The sequence below is a fragment of the Garra rufa genome, chromosome 2 (assembly GCF_049309525.1).
Source record: "Garra rufa chromosome 2, GarRuf1.0, whole genome shotgun sequence".
Taxonomy (NCBI): Eukaryota; Metazoa; Chordata; class Actinopteri; order Cypriniformes; family Cyprinidae; genus Garra; species Garra rufa.
In genome coordinates this window covers 7258609-7276489 of record NC_133362.1, presented here as the reverse complement: position 1 = coordinate 7276489, position 17881 = coordinate 7258609, and the positions used below count along the sequence as shown (strand labels likewise).

General features: G+C 33.6%; 1 protein-coding gene across 1 annotated transcript in view; it reads left to right on the top strand.

The window, feature by feature from the left end:
* mertka (c-mer proto-oncogene tyrosine kinase a) overlaps positions 1 to 10805 on the top strand; it is a 57585-nt gene extending 46780 nt beyond the window's left edge. Inside the window, exons 11-19 of the mRNA XM_073834822.1 lie at positions 566 to 654; positions 752 to 847; positions 930 to 1010; positions 2678 to 2770; positions 2887 to 3005; positions 4779 to 4888; positions 5236 to 5395; positions 7069 to 7205; positions 8817 to 10805. Of these exons, the coding sequence (XP_073690923.1) occupies positions 566 to 654; positions 752 to 847; positions 930 to 1010; positions 2678 to 2770; positions 2887 to 3005; positions 4779 to 4888; positions 5236 to 5395; positions 7069 to 7205; positions 8817 to 9258 (1327 nt within the window). The 3' untranslated portion in view covers positions 9259 to 10805. The remainder of the gene's footprint in view (positions 1 to 565; positions 655 to 751; positions 848 to 929; positions 1011 to 2677; positions 2771 to 2886; positions 3006 to 4778; positions 4889 to 5235; positions 5396 to 7068; positions 7206 to 8816) is intronic.
* The last annotated feature ends 7076 nt before the right edge of the window (positions 10806 to 17881 follow it).

Below are 17881 nucleotides of genomic sequence, written 5' to 3'. Positions count from 1 at the left end.
TGTAATTTCTTCTTATTATTATTATTATTTAAATGTTTTATTTTTATTTTATTTTTATTTATTTATTACTTTAGAAGGTCCTTTTAATTCTTTTGTATTAAATAAAATAAAATAAATAAATACAATTTTACTTTTTTTAACATAATAAAATAAGAATACAAACTATAACAATAAGATAATATAAAAATACAATTGAAATGATAACATAACACAATATAAAATAATATGTAATAAAAAAATATATGTATACACAATATAATTTAAATTATGTAACATATAAATGACATAAATTAAGCAAATAAATAAAATGTATAAAACAAACACTTAAATTTAATTAATTTCAGCACAGATTTGCTGCAATTTCACATCAGCTTCTCAACCTAAAACATGACGAAATCCTAAATAATCCCAAAATTATTAAGTGTTAAATTTGACAATTTATATTATGTTAGCCAGATTTTCAAACTGCGACTCTAAACGTCCATGTAACATGTTTGTTTTTGTTTTTCTTTGTGGTTGTCATGTCTATTTATGTTTTAATGTGTATCTCTGGCGCCCTCTACAGGTGTTTGTTTGGACCTGATGATAAACTCACTCCAAATGTTGAGTACAAACCGCAGAGGTCCTACAACCGTTCAGCCATCGAAATCACACGTATGTCATGCATTATTTGTGTTTTTATCAGTTGCCTGTGTCTAGTTTTCAAAAAGGTATGTGTTAAATATTATAAAGTATTTTTTCATTCTCTCAGTTGCCAGTCTGGGCATTAGCATTGAGCTTCAGGCCAAACTGCAGGACGTGATGATCATGAGGAACCTGCTGTCCATCGGTAAAGTCCTCGGAGAAGGTGAGGATGCAGTCTAGTGTGGTTTTGTGTTGTACTGCAGCTCATCTAAGGTGTATCTAATTACCTGACGTTTCTCTTACAGGTGAGTTTGGGTCGGTGATGGAGGGGCATCTCAGACAACCTGACGGAACCTCAGAAAAAGTTGCCGTCAAGACCATGAAATGTGAGTTCATTTAAGTATTATTAACATACAATAATAAATATATACAAACATTTTTTTAATTAAAATTCTTTTTTGTATGTTTTTATTATGCCATGTTTTTATTTATTACAATTTTGGATTTCAAAAATTAAAGTAATTTTAGTTTCAGGTTCTTATGTATTTTACTTTTTAAAAATTACAATTTATTATTATTGATGTTGTTGTTGTTGTTTAAAAAATATTTAAGTTTACATTATCTTGAAAAAAAATGTTTTACATTTATTATTATTATTATTTGTTAGTATTATTTTAATATAGGTTTCACGTTTTTTAAAAAAATATTTAGAAAAAAAAACTTTTTTGTTAAATTTGACTGTTTTTTAATTATTTTTGTATGGTTTTATTATTGCATGTTTTAATTTATTACAATTTTGGGTTTTAAAAATGAAAGTAATTTTAGTTTCAGTTTCTTAGGTATTTTACTTAAAATATTTTTTGTATTTAAAGCATTATTTTACATTATCTTGAAAAAAAACGTTGTTTATTATTATTATTATTATTATTATTATTATTGTTATTTAAATATATAGGTTTCACATTTTATTTAAAATGTAGAGAAATTGTTTTTTTATTTTACTAATATTTAAAATTATTTTTTGTATATTTTTATTATTGCATGTTTTCATTTATTACAATTTTGGGTTTAAAAAATGAAAGTCATTTTAGTTTCAGTTTCTTAGGTATTTTATTAACAATAGTATTTTAATATTTTTAAAAAGTATTACATTATTTATTATTATTATTATTATTATTATTATTATTATTGTTTTAAGTATTTCTAAGCATTAGTTTACATTATCTTGAAAAAAGTTTTACTATTATTATTATTATTATTATTATTTTAAATATATAGGTTTCACTTTTTTTTTTTAGAAAAAAAAATTTAATTGTAATATTGTAATTATTTTTTGTAATTTTTTTGTTATTGCATGTTTTCATTTATTACAATTTTGGGTTTCAAAGATAAAAGTAATTTTAGTTTCAGTTTCTTAAGTGGTTTATTTAAAATTATTATTTTTTTAATTGTAAAAAGCATTACATTTATTATTATTTGAAATAATTTAAAAATATACATTTTATTTAAAATTATTCAGAAAACATATTTTTTAAATCATTTTTTTTGTTTGTTTTTATTTTATTATTGCATGTTTGAATTTATTACTATTTTAGTTATTACCATATTTGCACCCAAAGATTTTTATTGTTTTTTTACTAGATTTGAGAAAATCTTAATAATCTATGTAAAGAACTTAAACAATTAAAACAATTAAAATAAATTCTCACCATAAACAAATGGGTTTACTAAAATCAAATCAACGTCAAATACAAGTGTGTCTGTAAAATATTAACTGTGCATCTTCCTTGACTCAATTTTGGGATGTTTTTACTCTGGATATTGATAGAAACACTGTTCCAAGATTTTGTCTTCTTTGTTTTGCGTTTTTAGAGCTGATTTTATTTGAATACATTAGCCACATATTCAACACTTGCATGAACTGATCTGCGAGCAACCTGACCATTACAAGGGTTTGCAAAGACACTAAACGTATATTGTATGTGATATCTGTATATCTAGATATAATATAATAAAACATATGAAATAAATCATCGATTTCTGCCTCTTTCAGTGGATAATTTCTCGCAGAGAGAGATTGAAGAGTTTCTAAATGAAGCTGCTTGCATGAAGGATTTTGACCATCCTAACGTCATCAGACTTTTAGGTACAAAACATGCCTGAATGCTTATTATTATCTCATATAATTATGAAATAGTGATCAAATCCGTAATATGTTCAGAAAAACGCATATATTAATCTTTTGTTGATTTGTTCACACAGGTGTTTGTTTAGAGGTTGTTTCAGGCCACTTTCCTAAACCGATGGTTGTGCTTCCCTTCATGAAGTATGGAGATCTGCACAGCTTTCTCCTTCGCTCTCGTCTCGGGGAAGATCCCTTGGTAAGATGCCAAATAAACAGCACTACTAGGGATGCAACGATACCATTTTTTCAAAACCGATCCGATACCAAAAATTCTGAGTATCGGCCGATACCGATACCGATACCAGGCCGATATCAGTGGGGGTACTTTACCTTAAAAACTAAAAAAATGTATACAATTCACTTTGCCATTAAGATTTATTTGTTTTGAGGTAAAGAAAGAAATACCAAATCTGCTTGCACACTGTTGGATAAAAAGGGGGGGGGGGGAGAGATACATGCACGAGTGCAATCAAATTCATAAATTCATATTAAGATTAATGTTTTAAAAATAACATTTTGAAAACAGAAATATTACAGATATAAATAACTGAACAGATCTGCCAGCAGATGGCGGCAAGACACTGATTTAATTACTGAATCATTTCATTCATTTGAATCGTTCGAACGGATGGTTCATTCAGGAATAAAGCAAGTGACTCTCTGTTTGAATGGGAAATTGAATCATTTCACTAGATTCGTTTAAAAACGCACGTTCATTCATAAACAAAACAGTGGAGTGGAGTGTTTGAGTGGAGATGCGCAGCGGCTCAGTTGTGACTTGTTTCAGACTACTTTTGACGACGAAATAGAGCAAAATCAGGCAATAGTGTTATAGCAAAGACTATAGAATACCAAAGACATGTCACTCGTGTAGTTTTGAATGGGGAACAATGAAACGGTCATCATGGCCGCGAAGCTCCGCCTGCTTAGTGAAAGAGCCAATCGTTGATCAGTAAAGTCAGCGCGTCACTGCAGCTGCCGTTAGAAGTTCCGGTTGCTATAGAAACAGCCGGCGCTCTAAGACGTGCGTTCAGTACTGCGCATGCGCACTGGCTCATCTAGCCGGAAAAATAAGCGTTTTTTTAACGCTATTCAAGCACAAGGAACTATATTTATGAGTCAGTTCTTGTTGGATTTCTTTGGAGATTTCAAATATGAAATTTAATGGTAAGCTTGGTGAACAGTTTTGGAGAATTTGATGTTTCCCCATTCAAACAGATGGGAGCTGCACTTGTATGCCCGAGAGATGGCCGCCGAGTGACATGACTTGCCTTAAAGGGACTTTGGTTATAGTCAGACAATGCAAGTCATTTAATAATAACTTCTTATTTTTTTTAACTGCTGTATTAAACAATATCTCATTTACAAAGCATTTACAAAGAAAGTATTAAAAGCTGTCACTTAAAAGCTGCGAAGTCCTTGTGTTCTTTTGCGTGATGCTTTTGAAGATGCTTGATTAAATTTGTGGTGTTGTAATTCGAAACACTACTTCCACCTCTTGAAACTTTGGCTTTGCGAATATTACAATTTGCAGTGCTACTAGCTGCTGTATCAAGAGTAAAATATGTCCAAATCAGGGTCATGTTTACCACGCTGAGGCTTTGTGAGAGGCCAGTTCAGAGGGAACTTTCACATGCATTCACGTCACATATGCTTGTGTAAGCAGCGCAACGTATTTTAAATGTATTTTATTTTTAAGGCAATGTTTTAAAATAATTGTGTTCTTGTATGAACTATTATAGTTTTTACAGCAGACCATTATTTCTTGCTATTTATTTAATCAAACTCTGGTAACGGTATCGAATTTGGATCGGTCACGCATCACCGATATCCGATCCATTCAAAAAGCTTGGATCGGCGTCGATACCGATCCAGAGTATCGGATCGATGCAACCCTAAACGCTACTATTTGTTTACATGCATAAACCAAACTCTGATGGTCTAACAGGATGTTGTGTTGTATTTCCAGTATCTCCCTACACAGATGCTCCTGAAGTTCATGATTGACATCGCTCTGGGAATGGAGTACCTCAGCGGCAGAAACTTCCTCCACCGGGACCTGGCGGCACGCAACTGCATGTATGTGTCCTGAAACAACAGTCTCCTATAAACTGTAGTCAGAGAAGCAACAAGAATGATTTCTGCAGAATCATGTGACACTGAAGACTGGAGGAATGATGCTGAAAATTCAGCTTTGTATTGTATTTTGAAATATATTCACATAGAAAACATATATTTTAATTTGTAATAATATTTCACAATATTATCAAATTTATTGTATTTGTAATCAAATAAATGCAGCCTTAGTGCGCAAAAGAGACTTCTTTCAAAAGCATTAAAAATGCTTGTAGTAGTTGATACGACTGTTTATTTGAAACTTTGAAGTCTCTGTTTGTCTTAAGCAATTTATACTTTATTTCTTCCAGGATACGTGATGACATGAGCGTGTGTGTTGCTGATTTTGGCCTGTCAAAGAAAATCTACAGTGGTGACTATTACAGACAGGGCCGGATAGCCAAGATGCCTGTCAAATGGATCGCTGTGGAAAGTCTTGCTGACAGAGTCTTCACAGTGAAAAGTGATGTGGTAAGAACAGTCTTCACAGCCATTTTCATTGCTGTTTTATTCTTTTTTTTTGTTTGTTTGTTTGTTTTTTGCTGTTTTTTTAGTCTCTACAACTGATCGGTTAACTTTGTAGTTCATTTACATAAACCACTATTCAAACGTTTTCATGTTTTTTTAAGTGTCTTCTGCTCACTAAGGCTGCATTTATTTGAATTAAATACATTAAAATCTGTGATATTTTGAAATATTATTTCAATTTAAAATAACTGTTTTCTATTTGAATAAATTTTAAAAAATAATTTTATTTTTCAATTTTCAGCATCTTTACTCAAGTCTTCAGTGTCTGAATTTATTGATTTATTTTTTTTATTAGTTTTTGTTCCTAAAGGTTTATTATCAAAAAATTGTGCATTCAGTTAGAAAAAAATGCCATTATAAGTATTACTGGGGTTTTTTTTAATTCATTTTTTTCCCCCAAAAGTTTTTTTAGAATGTTATTTTTTTTTATCAATTCTTGCATTTAACAGAAAAAAGTCAGTTTTTATCTCTATTAAATGATTTGGGGGGGGGGGGGTAAATTTTTTTTCTAGTATTCATGAGTGACTGAATTTATTGGTTTATTAAAAAAAAATTGTATAATCCCCCAAAGGTTTATCAAAATGTTATTTTATTTTTAGCGATTGCTGCATTCAATTTAAAAAAGGTCAGTTTTTTATCTCTATTAAATGATTTTGGGGGGTAAAAAAAATTGTCTAGTTTTCATGAGTGACTGAATTTATTGATTTATTTATCAATTTCTGCATTCAATTCAAGAAAAAAAATCTCAGTTTTTGTCTCTTAAAATCATTTTGGGAAATTTGGTCTAGTATTCATGAGTGACTAAATTTATCTGTTTATTAAAAAAAATTGTATTATCCCCCAAAGGTTTATCAAAATTTTATTTTTATTTTTAGCGATTGCTGCATTCAATTAAAAAAAAAAGTCAGTTTTTATCTCTATTAAATGATTTTGGGGGGTAAAAAAATTGTCTAGTATTCATGAGTGACTGAATTTATTGATTTATTTATCAATTTCTGCATTCAATTCAAGAAAAAAATCTCAGTTTTTGTCTCTTAAAATCTTTTTGGGAAAAATGGTCTAGTACTCATGAGTGGCTAAATTTATTGGTTTATTTAAAAAAATTCCTGCATTTAATTGAAAAAAATGTATTAAATGATTTGGGGGGGGTAAAAAAATTGTCTAGTGATCAAAAATTTTCAGCATCATTCCTCCAGTCTTCAGTGTCACATGATCCTTCAGAAATCATTCTAATATGCTGATTTGCTGCTCAAGAAACATTTATTATTATTAATATTAAAAATGGTTATGCTGGTTTGCGATATTTATTTCAGGATTCTTTGATAAATAGAAAGTTCAATAGAACAACATTTTTTTTAAAATAGGTGTCTATTGTAAAATTATGAAAGTTCTTATTGCCACTTTTTGATAATTTTCATGCATCCTTTAATGCATAATAATATGAAAATTATACTGACCTCGTACTTTTGAACTGTAATGCAACTTTGATACAGAAAATCTTTACAGTTGACTTGACAGACTTATAGAATTATCAGCCTTTGGTGGTTTGATTTGCAGAAGGTCTACAGCAGTTGTTGATTTTTTTTTTTTTCTCTCTCTCTTAATGTCGATTTTAGTGGGCGTTTGGAGTGACCATGTGGGAAATAGCCACTCGAGGAATGACTCCATACCCTGGTGTACAAAACCATGAGATTTACGACTATCTCCTTGAGGGAAACCGCCTCAAACAACCGAACGACTGTCTGGATGAACTGTGAGTTTGTTGAGTTTTTTTTAAATGCATTCATGGTGTTATTATGAAGTACATTCATCTAAAGACAAGGACATTTTGACTACTATCAAAATATAATTACTTGCTCCACCAGAAACACCCCCCTTTTTATGCAATTTTGGTTCTCAGGTGGATTTTTTTCTCACAAAGGTTTATTATCAAAATTTGATTTTGGGAATTTGAAGAAGACAGTTTTTATCTCTATTAAATGATTTTGGGGTTAAAAAAATGGTCTAGTACTCACGAGTGACTGAACTAATAGATTTATTTATCGATTCTTGCATTCAATTAAAAGAAATGTCAGTTTTTATCTCTGTTAAAATGATTTTGGGGCAAAAAAAATAATCTATAGTACTCATGTTTGACTGAATCTATTGATTTATTAGGGGTTTTTTTGTTCCCAAAGCTTTATTATCAAAATTTAATTTTTTTTGTTATTTTTAGCGATTTCTGCATAAAATTAAAAAAAAAAAGTTTGTTTTTATCTCTGTTAAAATGATTTTGTGGTAAAAAATTAGTCTAGTACTCATGAGTGACTGAATTTAGTGATTTATTATATATATATATATATATATATATATATATATATTTTTTTTTTTTTTTTTGTTCCCAAAGATTTATTATCAAAATTAAAAAAAAAATTGTTATTTTTAGTGATTTTTGCATAAAAAAAAAAGTCAGTTTTTATCTCTATTAAAATGATTTTTGGGGTAAAAAATTAGTCTAGTACTCATGAGTGACTGAATTTAGTGATTTATTATATATATATATATATATATTTTTTTTTTTTTTTTTTTTTTGTTCCCAAAGATTTATTATCAAAATTAAAAAAAAAAAAAATTATTTTTAGTGATTTTTGCATAAAAAAAAAAAAAGTCAGTTTTTATCTCTATTAAAATGATTTTTGGGGTAAAAAAATTAGTCTAGTACTCATGAGTGACTGAATTTAGTGATTTATTAATGTTTTTTTTTTTGTTATTAGTTATTTTTTCCTCCGACAAAGGTTTTATCAAAATGTAATTTTTTGATTAGAAATTTTTAGATTCCTGCATTTAAGTGAAAAAAGACCATTTTTATCTCAATTAAATGATTCATGGGTAAAATACTTAAAAAATGAAAAATACTTTGCATGTTCTTCACTTTATTTTTGCCATATTTTTATTAGTATATTTGTATGTACATTCATGATTCAGAAATGAATAAATAAACGCCCCTCAAAATCCTGATGATCATATTTGATCTTCAACATGTTTTTTTTGCATAATCAAGTAAACCTAAATTGGTTCACTAAAGTAAGTGTTCATCTTAAAATATTACTGGCATTATCAAAGTTATGTTTACTTCGACATCAAAAAGACACGTGAACCACAACATAAAGGTGGATATTTGTTATCGTACAAATAAGGTCTTTTACTTGCTAAAAAAAATCTAAACTGTCAATCAGATGACAAGAAAGCATGTTTTCAGCAAAGTTTTGAACATGTTTAATAATTTAAGAGGCCTTTGCATATCAACTATGGTACAGTAGGCTTTATAGGGTTAATATTATTCAATACATCTGAATCGGATAACATCCTGTGCGCTTTTGTTCAGATACGACATCATGTTCAGCTGTTGGAGCGCTGATCCTGTGGACCGACCCGACTTCACACAGGTTAGAAAGAGGCTGGAGAATCTGGCAGGGAAGCTTCCTGCGGTTTCCAGCAGGAGAGACATCATCTACATCAACACCAGCTTCCCTGAGGAGGAAGAGGAGTTATCCGGTGTGGCTGCAGAGGGCCCTGTAGTCACATCCTCACCCTCTTGCAGTCGCCAAACCACGGACACTTCAGTAGTGACAGCGGACGTTCACGAGAGCACAGACGCAGAGGACGACCGATACGTTGTCGTCATTTCCTCTGGGGACCATGCGGCGAGAAGCACTGTAGATACGCCACTGCTGAATCACAGACTCTTGGAAGAGGACAGCGAAGAAACGGTCAGGGACGTGACGGCGACGCAGCAAACTTCTAGCGATACCACACGTTTGCTCTGAAAACTGCATCAGAAAATAGACTTTGTGTGGTATCCAACTGAAGTATGTTTTAAAAACTGAATAAATTATGATTTTATTCTTTAAACACCAATCTGCCATTGGACAAACAGTGCCAAACTCACACCGTTGGTTGAGTTAAAGGAATAGTTCACCCAAAAAAAAATTTCCATTCGAGATGGAGATGATTTTGTGTCTTCATCAGATTTGGAGAAATGCAGCATTACATCACTTGCTCAGCAATGGATCCTCTGCAGTGAATGGGTGCCATCAGAATGAGAATCCAAACAGCTGATAAATGCAAGTACACTGCAAAAAATGCTTTTCTTACTTAGATTTTTTTGTCTTGTTTCCAGTCAAAATATCTAAAAATTTCTAAATCAAGAAGGATTTACTAGACAAAAGTCAAATTTACGTAAATTTTTGCTTAGAACAAGTAAACAAATCTGCCAATGGGGTAAGCAAAAAAATCTTATTTCAAACAGAAAACAAGATTATTTTTCTTAACCCATTGGCAGATTATTTTGCTTGTTTCAAGCAAAAACACATTTAATTTGGACTTGTTTTTTCTAATAACAAGAAACTCCTTTTTACTTCTTGATTTAAGAATTTTTAGATATTTTGGCTGGAAACAGAGTAAGAAAAACATTTTTGCAGTGTAAACGCAGCCTTGGTGAGCAGAAGAGACTTTGAAATCATTAAAAAATGTACCAACTCCCAACTTTTGAACAGTAGTGTCTCTAAATAGCAATTGTTTGTTGTTGAATGAATATTGAAGTACAGACCACAAAACTGTGATGCTACAAATGTTAGAAAACAAGTCCTGTGTTTTTCTGAAGTCATGAAGAGACTATAGCTGCATTTCCATTACCCTTTAAATTGCGCAAATTGAAAGTGCGAATTGAAAATTTGCCAAATGGAAACGCGTCAATTGCGCAAAAACTCCCATGTATCACAAAAAGGTTTTTACGCTCGCATGAGGTGGTTTTTCAGGCAATCCGAAAAAGGAATATTTTGCAAAACATCAATGGAAACAGTTTTTTCGCATTTACAGGCCAAAATCCCACAAAAATCTGTTGCCTTGACTAATCGTGAGAAGAAAAAGTTACAGACAGTTTCAGTCGCATAACATCGGTTAATGGAAACACAGCTTATGTCTTCAAGAGTTATAAAATTAAGCTACATTTGTAATTTTAAGCTTTTTGTGAACTTTGTTTTTGAACAGAATCCAATTTGTATATTAGAAGTGCATTTTGTAAATATAAAGAACAAGCTGTTTTTCTTATAGTGTTCTTTTTATATTTTAACTTGAAGGTTAAACTGACATGAAGAAATTCAGAATCTTTAGAGAAATCTACAGAAGTGTTTAAACGTTTGAAATGTTTTTATTACTGTACCTTTTGATTGAGGTACAAGAGTGATATCTGCATTCATTTGAGATTGAGAGTGTGCAATTAATTACTGCCATTATGAACAATATCTTATTAAATACTGCTAACAAAATAAAGTGTGCTTTGAAGTTCTGCCATAAATGTTATATGAAATGTTAACTTCTCGTAATAGTCTGATTGAATCATTAATTTAATTTAATATTACAATTTAATATTAAAAACCATCGCTGTAAAACGTTTACTTCTGATTTCAGTGTGACTACCAGTTGAAGTCAGTCATTTACTGTCAGTTCAGCAAGCAATATGTATCATAATGTAATTAAGTTAAATGCTTGAAAACGTTTTCATATGCAGACAATATTTCATGTCAGTAAAATCTGATTCACGAACCCTCTCCAAAGTTCCGATCTAAATGAAATGATTTGCGATCAACGTTCCGATCTGAACAATGATTCATGAACCATTATGTCACGTTACAGCCAAGGAGGTCTGGGTCCAGATGCAGGTAAGTATTTTATTAACAGAAAATAAACAAAACAAAAGGCCAACACGGCACAAACGTAACAAACTGAAACACTAAATAAACTAAACAGGGAACATGATCTTGAGCCAGGAATTCAGGAACGCAGAGTGAACAGACAAAACAGGAGACATAAGACAATGCAGACCTGAAAACGGAATGAAGTGTGAGTGTTCTTATACAGAGTCCAGATTGTGAACAGCTGTGTGTGAATCAGTGGTAATGACAAAACAGACGTGATGAATCAGAGTGCAGTGCAAACAGCGACCTCAGGTGGCTGAGGGAAAACCCACAGCCCCGATCATGACACATTATTCAGATCTTAAACAGATTTGAATGAAGTCAAATGATTTGCGATACCACTCTAAAGTTCCGATCGAAGTCCAATGATTTGCGAACATGCACCAAAGTTCAGATTGAGGTCAAATGATTTGCGATCCCGATCGAAAAGGTTTGCGAATCGCTAACACGCTCCAAACTTCCTATCGAAAAGATTTGCAAATGCTCTAAAGTTTCGATCGAAGTCAAATGATTTGCGAACCCGATCAAAAAGATTCGCCAATCGCGAACACGCTCCAAACTTCCGATCAAAAAAATTTGCGAACGCTCCAAACTTCTGATCGAATGCTCTAAAGTTCCGATCGAAGTCAAATGATTTGCGAACCCGATCAAAAAGATTCGACAATCGCGAACACGCTCCAAACTTCCGATCGAAAAGATTTGCAAATCGAAAACACACTCTAAACTTCCGATCGAAAAGATTCGCAAACACGCTCTAAAGTTCCGATCGAAGTCAAATGATTCGCGAACCTGATTAAAAGATTCAAAAACTTCCGATCGAAAAGATTTGCGAATGCTCTAAAGTTCCAATCGAAGTCAAATGATTCACGAACCCGATCGAAAAGATTTGCGAATCGCGAACACTCTCTAAACGTCCGATCGAAGTCAAATGATTCGCGAACACGCTCCAAACTTCAGATCAAAAAGATTTGCGAATCGCAAACACGCTCCAAACTTCCGATTGAAGTCAAATGATTCGTGAAAACGCTCTAAAGTTACGATTGAAGTCAAATGATTTGCGAACCCGATCGAAAAGATTCGCCAATCGCGAACACGATCCAAACTTCCGATCGAAAAGACTTGCGAATCGCGAACACGCTCTAAACTTCCGATCGAAAAGATTCGCAAACATGCTCTAAAGTTCCAATCAAAGTCAAATGATTCGCGAACACGCACCAAAGTTTCGATTAAAGTCAAATGATTCGCGAACCCAATCAAAAAGATTTGCGAATCGCGAACACACTCTAAACTTCCGATCGAAAAGATTTGCGAATCGCGAACACTCTAAACTTCCGATCGAAGTCAAATAATTCACGAACACGCTCCAAACTTACGATCGAAAAGATTTGTGAATCGCGAACACGCTCTAAACTTCCGATCTAAGTCAATTGATTCACAAACACGCCCTAAAGTTCCGATTGAAGTCAAATGATTCGCGAACCCAAATGAAAAGATTTGCGAATCGCAAACACGCTCCAAACTTCCGACTGAAAAGATTTGCAAACACGCTCTAAAGTTTCGATCATGTCAAATGATTCGCGAACCCGATCGAAAAGATTCGCGAATCGTGAACACGCTCCAAACTTCTGATTGAAAAGATTCGCAAACATGCTCTAAAGTTCCGACTGAAGTCAAATGATTCGCGAACCTGATCGAAAAGATTTGTGAATCGCGAACATGCTCCAAACTTCCGATCAAAAAGATTCGCGAACACGCTCTAAAGTTCCTATCGAAAAGATTTGTGAATCGCGAACATGCTCCAAACTTCCGATCAAAAAGATTCGCGAACACGCTCTAAAGTTCCTATCGAAAAGATTTGTGAATCGCGAACATGCTCCAAACTTCCGATCAAAAAGATTCGCGAACACGCTCTAAAGTTCCTATCGAAAAGATTTGTGAATCGCGAACATGCTCCAAACTTCCGATCAAAAAGATTCGCGAACACGCTCTAAACTTCTGATTGAAAAGATTCGCAAACATGCTCTAAAGTTCCGACTGAAGTCAAATGATTCGCGAACCTGATCGAAAAGATTTGTGAATCGCGAACATGCTCCAAACTTCCGATCAAAAAGATTCGCGAACACGCTCTAAAGTTCCTATTGAAAAGATTTGCGAATCGTGAACACGCTCCAAACTTCTGATTGAAAAGATTCGCAAACATGCTCTAAAGTTCCGACTGAAGTCAAATGATTCGCGAACCTGATCGAAAAGATTTGTGAATCGCGAACATGCTCCAAACTTCCGATCAAAAAGATTCGCGAACACGCTCTAAAGTTCCTATTGAAAAGATTTGCGAATCGTGAACACGCTCCAAACTTCTGATTGAAAAGATTCGCAAACATGCTCTAAAGTTCCGACTGAAGTCAAATGATTCGCGAACCTGATCGAAAAGATTTGTGAATCGCGAACATGCTCCAAACTTCCGATCAAAAAGATTCGCGAACACGCTCTAAAGTTCCTATTGAAAAGATTTGCGAATCGTGAACACGCTCCAAACTTCTGATTGAAAAGATTCGCAAACATGCTCTAAAGTTCCGACTGAAGTCAAATGATTCGCGAACCTGATCGAAAAGATTTGTGAATCGCGAACATGCTCCAAACTTCCGATCAAAAAGATTCGCGAACACGCTCTAAAGTTCCTATTGAAAAGATTTGCGAATCGTGAACACGCTCCAAACTTCTGATTGAAAAGATTCGCAAACATGCTCTAAAGTTCCGACTGAAGTCAAATGATTCGCGAACCTGATCGAAAAGATTTGTGAATCGCGAACATGCTCCAAACTTCCGATCAAAAAGATTCGCGAACACGCTCTAAAGTTCCTATTGAAAAGATTTGTGAATCGCGAACATGCTCCAAACTTCCGATCGAAAAGATTCGCAAACACGCTCTAAAGTTTCGATCAAAGTCAAAGGATTCGCGAACCCGATCGAAAAGATTCGCCAATCGCGAACACGCTCTAAACTTCCGATCGAAATGATCTGCGAACACGCTCCAAACTTCTGATCGAAAAGATTTGCAAACATGCTCTAAAGTTCCGATTGAAGTCAAATGATTCGCGAACCCGATCGAAAAGATTTGCGAATCGTGAACATGCTCCAAACTTCCGAAAGAAAAGATTTGCGAATCGCGAACACGCTCTAAAGTTCCTATTGAAAAGATTTGTGAATCGTGAACATGCTCCAAACTTCCGATAGAAGATTCGCGAATCGTAAACACGCTCTAAAGTTCCTAATGAAAAGATTTGCAAATCGCGAACACACTCTAAACTTTCAATCGAAAAGATTTGCGAATTGCGAACACGCTCCAAACTTTCAATCGAAAAGATTTGTGAATCGCGAACACGCTCTAAAACTTTGATCGAAGCCAAATTATTCGTGAACATGCTCTAAAGTTCCAGTTGAAGTCAAGTGATGCGCAACCCGATCGAAAAGATCCACGAACACCAATTAAAGCAAGTAACCAGGCAGCTGCACAGACCAGGTGGCCAGGTGTAGAGGTTCACACTGTATGTCACGCAGCAGCTTGCAAGAAAAGTTCCCCATGGACCATGGTGCTGTTCGCTGTAGATAATCAAAGGCAGGGCCACCGCAAACAGGATGTCATCGATGGCCACATTCAGCAGACACACATCAGCCATGGACTTTGTTCGTGTGTAGAGAGCGTACGTCACCATCACAAGGGTGTTGCCAATCAAGCCGACAAAACAAATGACAGGGTGAGCAAACAACTGGAGGAAGTTCTCAACGTTCTGACTGTTCTTCGTCAAACACGGCTCCAGTATGCAGCTTTGGAGTATTTGTAATGGTAGTCAGAAAACAACTGGAACATCAGTCAAAAACATGAACTAGGTTTAAAATAATATATATATATACAGTTGAGGTCAAAAGTTCAAAAGGGATCATACAAAATGCATGTTATTTTTTATTCAGTACTGACCTGAATAAGATATTTCACATAAAAGACATTTACATATAGTTCACAAGAGAAAATAATAGTTGAATTGATAAAAATGACCCCGTTCAAAAGTTTACATACACTTGATTCTTAAAGGGGTAGTTCACTTCCAGAACAAAAATTTACAGATAATGTACTCACCCCCTTGTCATCCAAGATGTTCATGTCTTTCTTTCTTCAGTCGTAAAGAAATTTTTTTTTTTTTTGAGGAAAACAGGATTTCTCTCCATATAATGGACTTCTATGGTGCCCCTGAGTTTGAACTTCCAAAATGCAGTTTAAATGCAGCTTTAAAGGGCTCTAAATGATCCCAGCTGAAGAAGTTGATGATAGGTCATTACGAAACAAATTGACAATTTATATACTTTTTAACCTCCAGGTCAATAAGTTAGGGTATGTCAAAAAGCTCCCACCCTGTTTTTTTCTCCAACTTCAAAATCACCCTACATCGCTGTTTTACCTTTTTTTTTTTTTTTTTTTTTTTTTTTTTTTGTAGAGGGCATTTGATCTTTGTATGTTCACTTTGTAAACACTGGGTCAGTTCTTCTGCAGCGATGTAGGACGATTTTGAAACTGGGGAAGAAAACGAGATGGGAGTTTTTCGACATACCCTGTCTTGGGCAAGAGTTCATGCAGACCTAGACAAGACGAGCGTTTGAGGTTAAAAAGTATAGAAATTGGCAATTTGTTTTGAAAATGATGATCGTTTTGCTAGATAAGTCCCTTCTTCCTCGGCTGGGATCGTTTAGAGCCATTTGAAGCGCCATTTAAACTACATTTTGGAAGTTCAAACTTGTGGGCACCATTGAAGTCCATTATATGGAGAGAAATCCTGAAATGTTTTCCTCAGGAAACATAATTTTCTTATCGACTGAAGATAGAAAGACATAAACATCTTAGATGACAAGTGGGTGAGTAAATTATCTGTACATTTTTGTTCTGGAAGTGAACTACTCCTTTAATACTTTTTTTGTGTAGAGATATAGTTGTTCATAAGTCCCTTGTTTGTCCTGAACAGTTAAACTGCCTGCTGTTTTTCTTCAGAAAAATCCTTCAGGTCCCACAAATTCTTTGGTTTTCAGTTTTTTTGTGTATTTGAACCCTTTCCAACAATGACTGTATGATTTTGAGATCCATCTTTTCCCACTGAGGACAACTGAGGGACTCATATGCAAATATTACAAAAGGTTAAATCGCTCACTGATGCTTCAGAAGGAAACACAATGCATTAAGATTAAGCGTTCAAAAAAAACTTTTTGAATTGGAAGATAAGGGTAAATTTAACTTATTTTATCTTCTGGGAAACGTAGCTTCGGTAGCTGCTGAAGGGCAGTACTAAATGAAAAAATATGATATTTAGGCGAACTAAAAAAATGTAGACATCTTCATTCTGTTCAAAAGTCTTCCTTCTGAAACATCAGTGAGCGTTTGAACCTTCTGTAATAGTTGCATATGAGTCCCTCAGTTGTGAAAAGACGGATCTCAAAATCATACATTCATTGTTGGAAAGGGTTCAAATACACAAAAATGCTGAAAAACCAAAGAATCTGTGGGACCTGAAGGATTTTTCTAACTAATCTGGGTAATTAAATACATAAGTACTAAAACAAATAGGTATTGATTTAAATTTCGTCACCAGAATAGTATGCTTTTTTTATATCTATTAAAGAAGAATAATTGGACATTACAAAAATATTAAAATAGAAATCCAGATACACAAAATACAAGCTTAATCTGTATACAGTAATACAGTATGTAATAAGAGGGGAAAAACATAAACAAAATAAACTAGTACCATATAGAAAAAATAAATAAATACAAATTAAAATCAAACATAGAAACAACTAAACCATAGTTCAAATGTTATGTAGGAGCATAACCAATAAATGCCTCCAGGAAATGTAACAACATGTCTTTCTTTTTGTCATTCATTTGCATTAGAGACTTTTTCAAAACTTCCATTTCTGATAAAAATAAATTACATTTTGGTATGCATTTAGCAAATTTCTGTTTATGAATATAATATTTACCTTGCAAAATGTAAAAGTTAACAACGTACTCAATCATTTTACTTTCATGAGAATAAGTACAGATAACATCTTTTAAGGAAAGCATATAATTAACATTTCTTTGCAGAAATAGAAAAGACCAAAAACTAATAGACAATTCACAATTATAGTAGCTAGTGAACATGTGTGTTACAGAAACTGCAGGTATTATCAATGTCCATGAATTAAGAAAGAGCTACTCTACATGGATAAATTTTGTGAAGTATTTTGAAATGCACCTCTTTAACTTTATTCAAAATACCAGAATAGCACGCACACCATCCGATTTTTGACTGCATGAAGTGTCGTGTCGGTGTCGCGCAGGCAGTGTTGCCAGACGTACGATAATTATCGTATTTGTACCATAGTTTTGACCTCTGTACGATGTACGATCAATAATACCACAATGTACGATAATTTCAGAATTTTGTGACACCATGGTCGTTGTAATTATAGAGCTTCTATTCTCAAAGATCTAGCTGTGTGGATCCTACGTCTACCTTCATGATTGTGAGGAGACGTGAACAACGTGGTGTTACGCATGTCTTTCATCCAATCTTACGTCTTCTCAACCAATCATCGTGGAGAATGGCTCTCTCTCTCACGAGCACAAGTTAACGTTCCTGTCGCACTTAGGTCAGTTGTTTCAAAA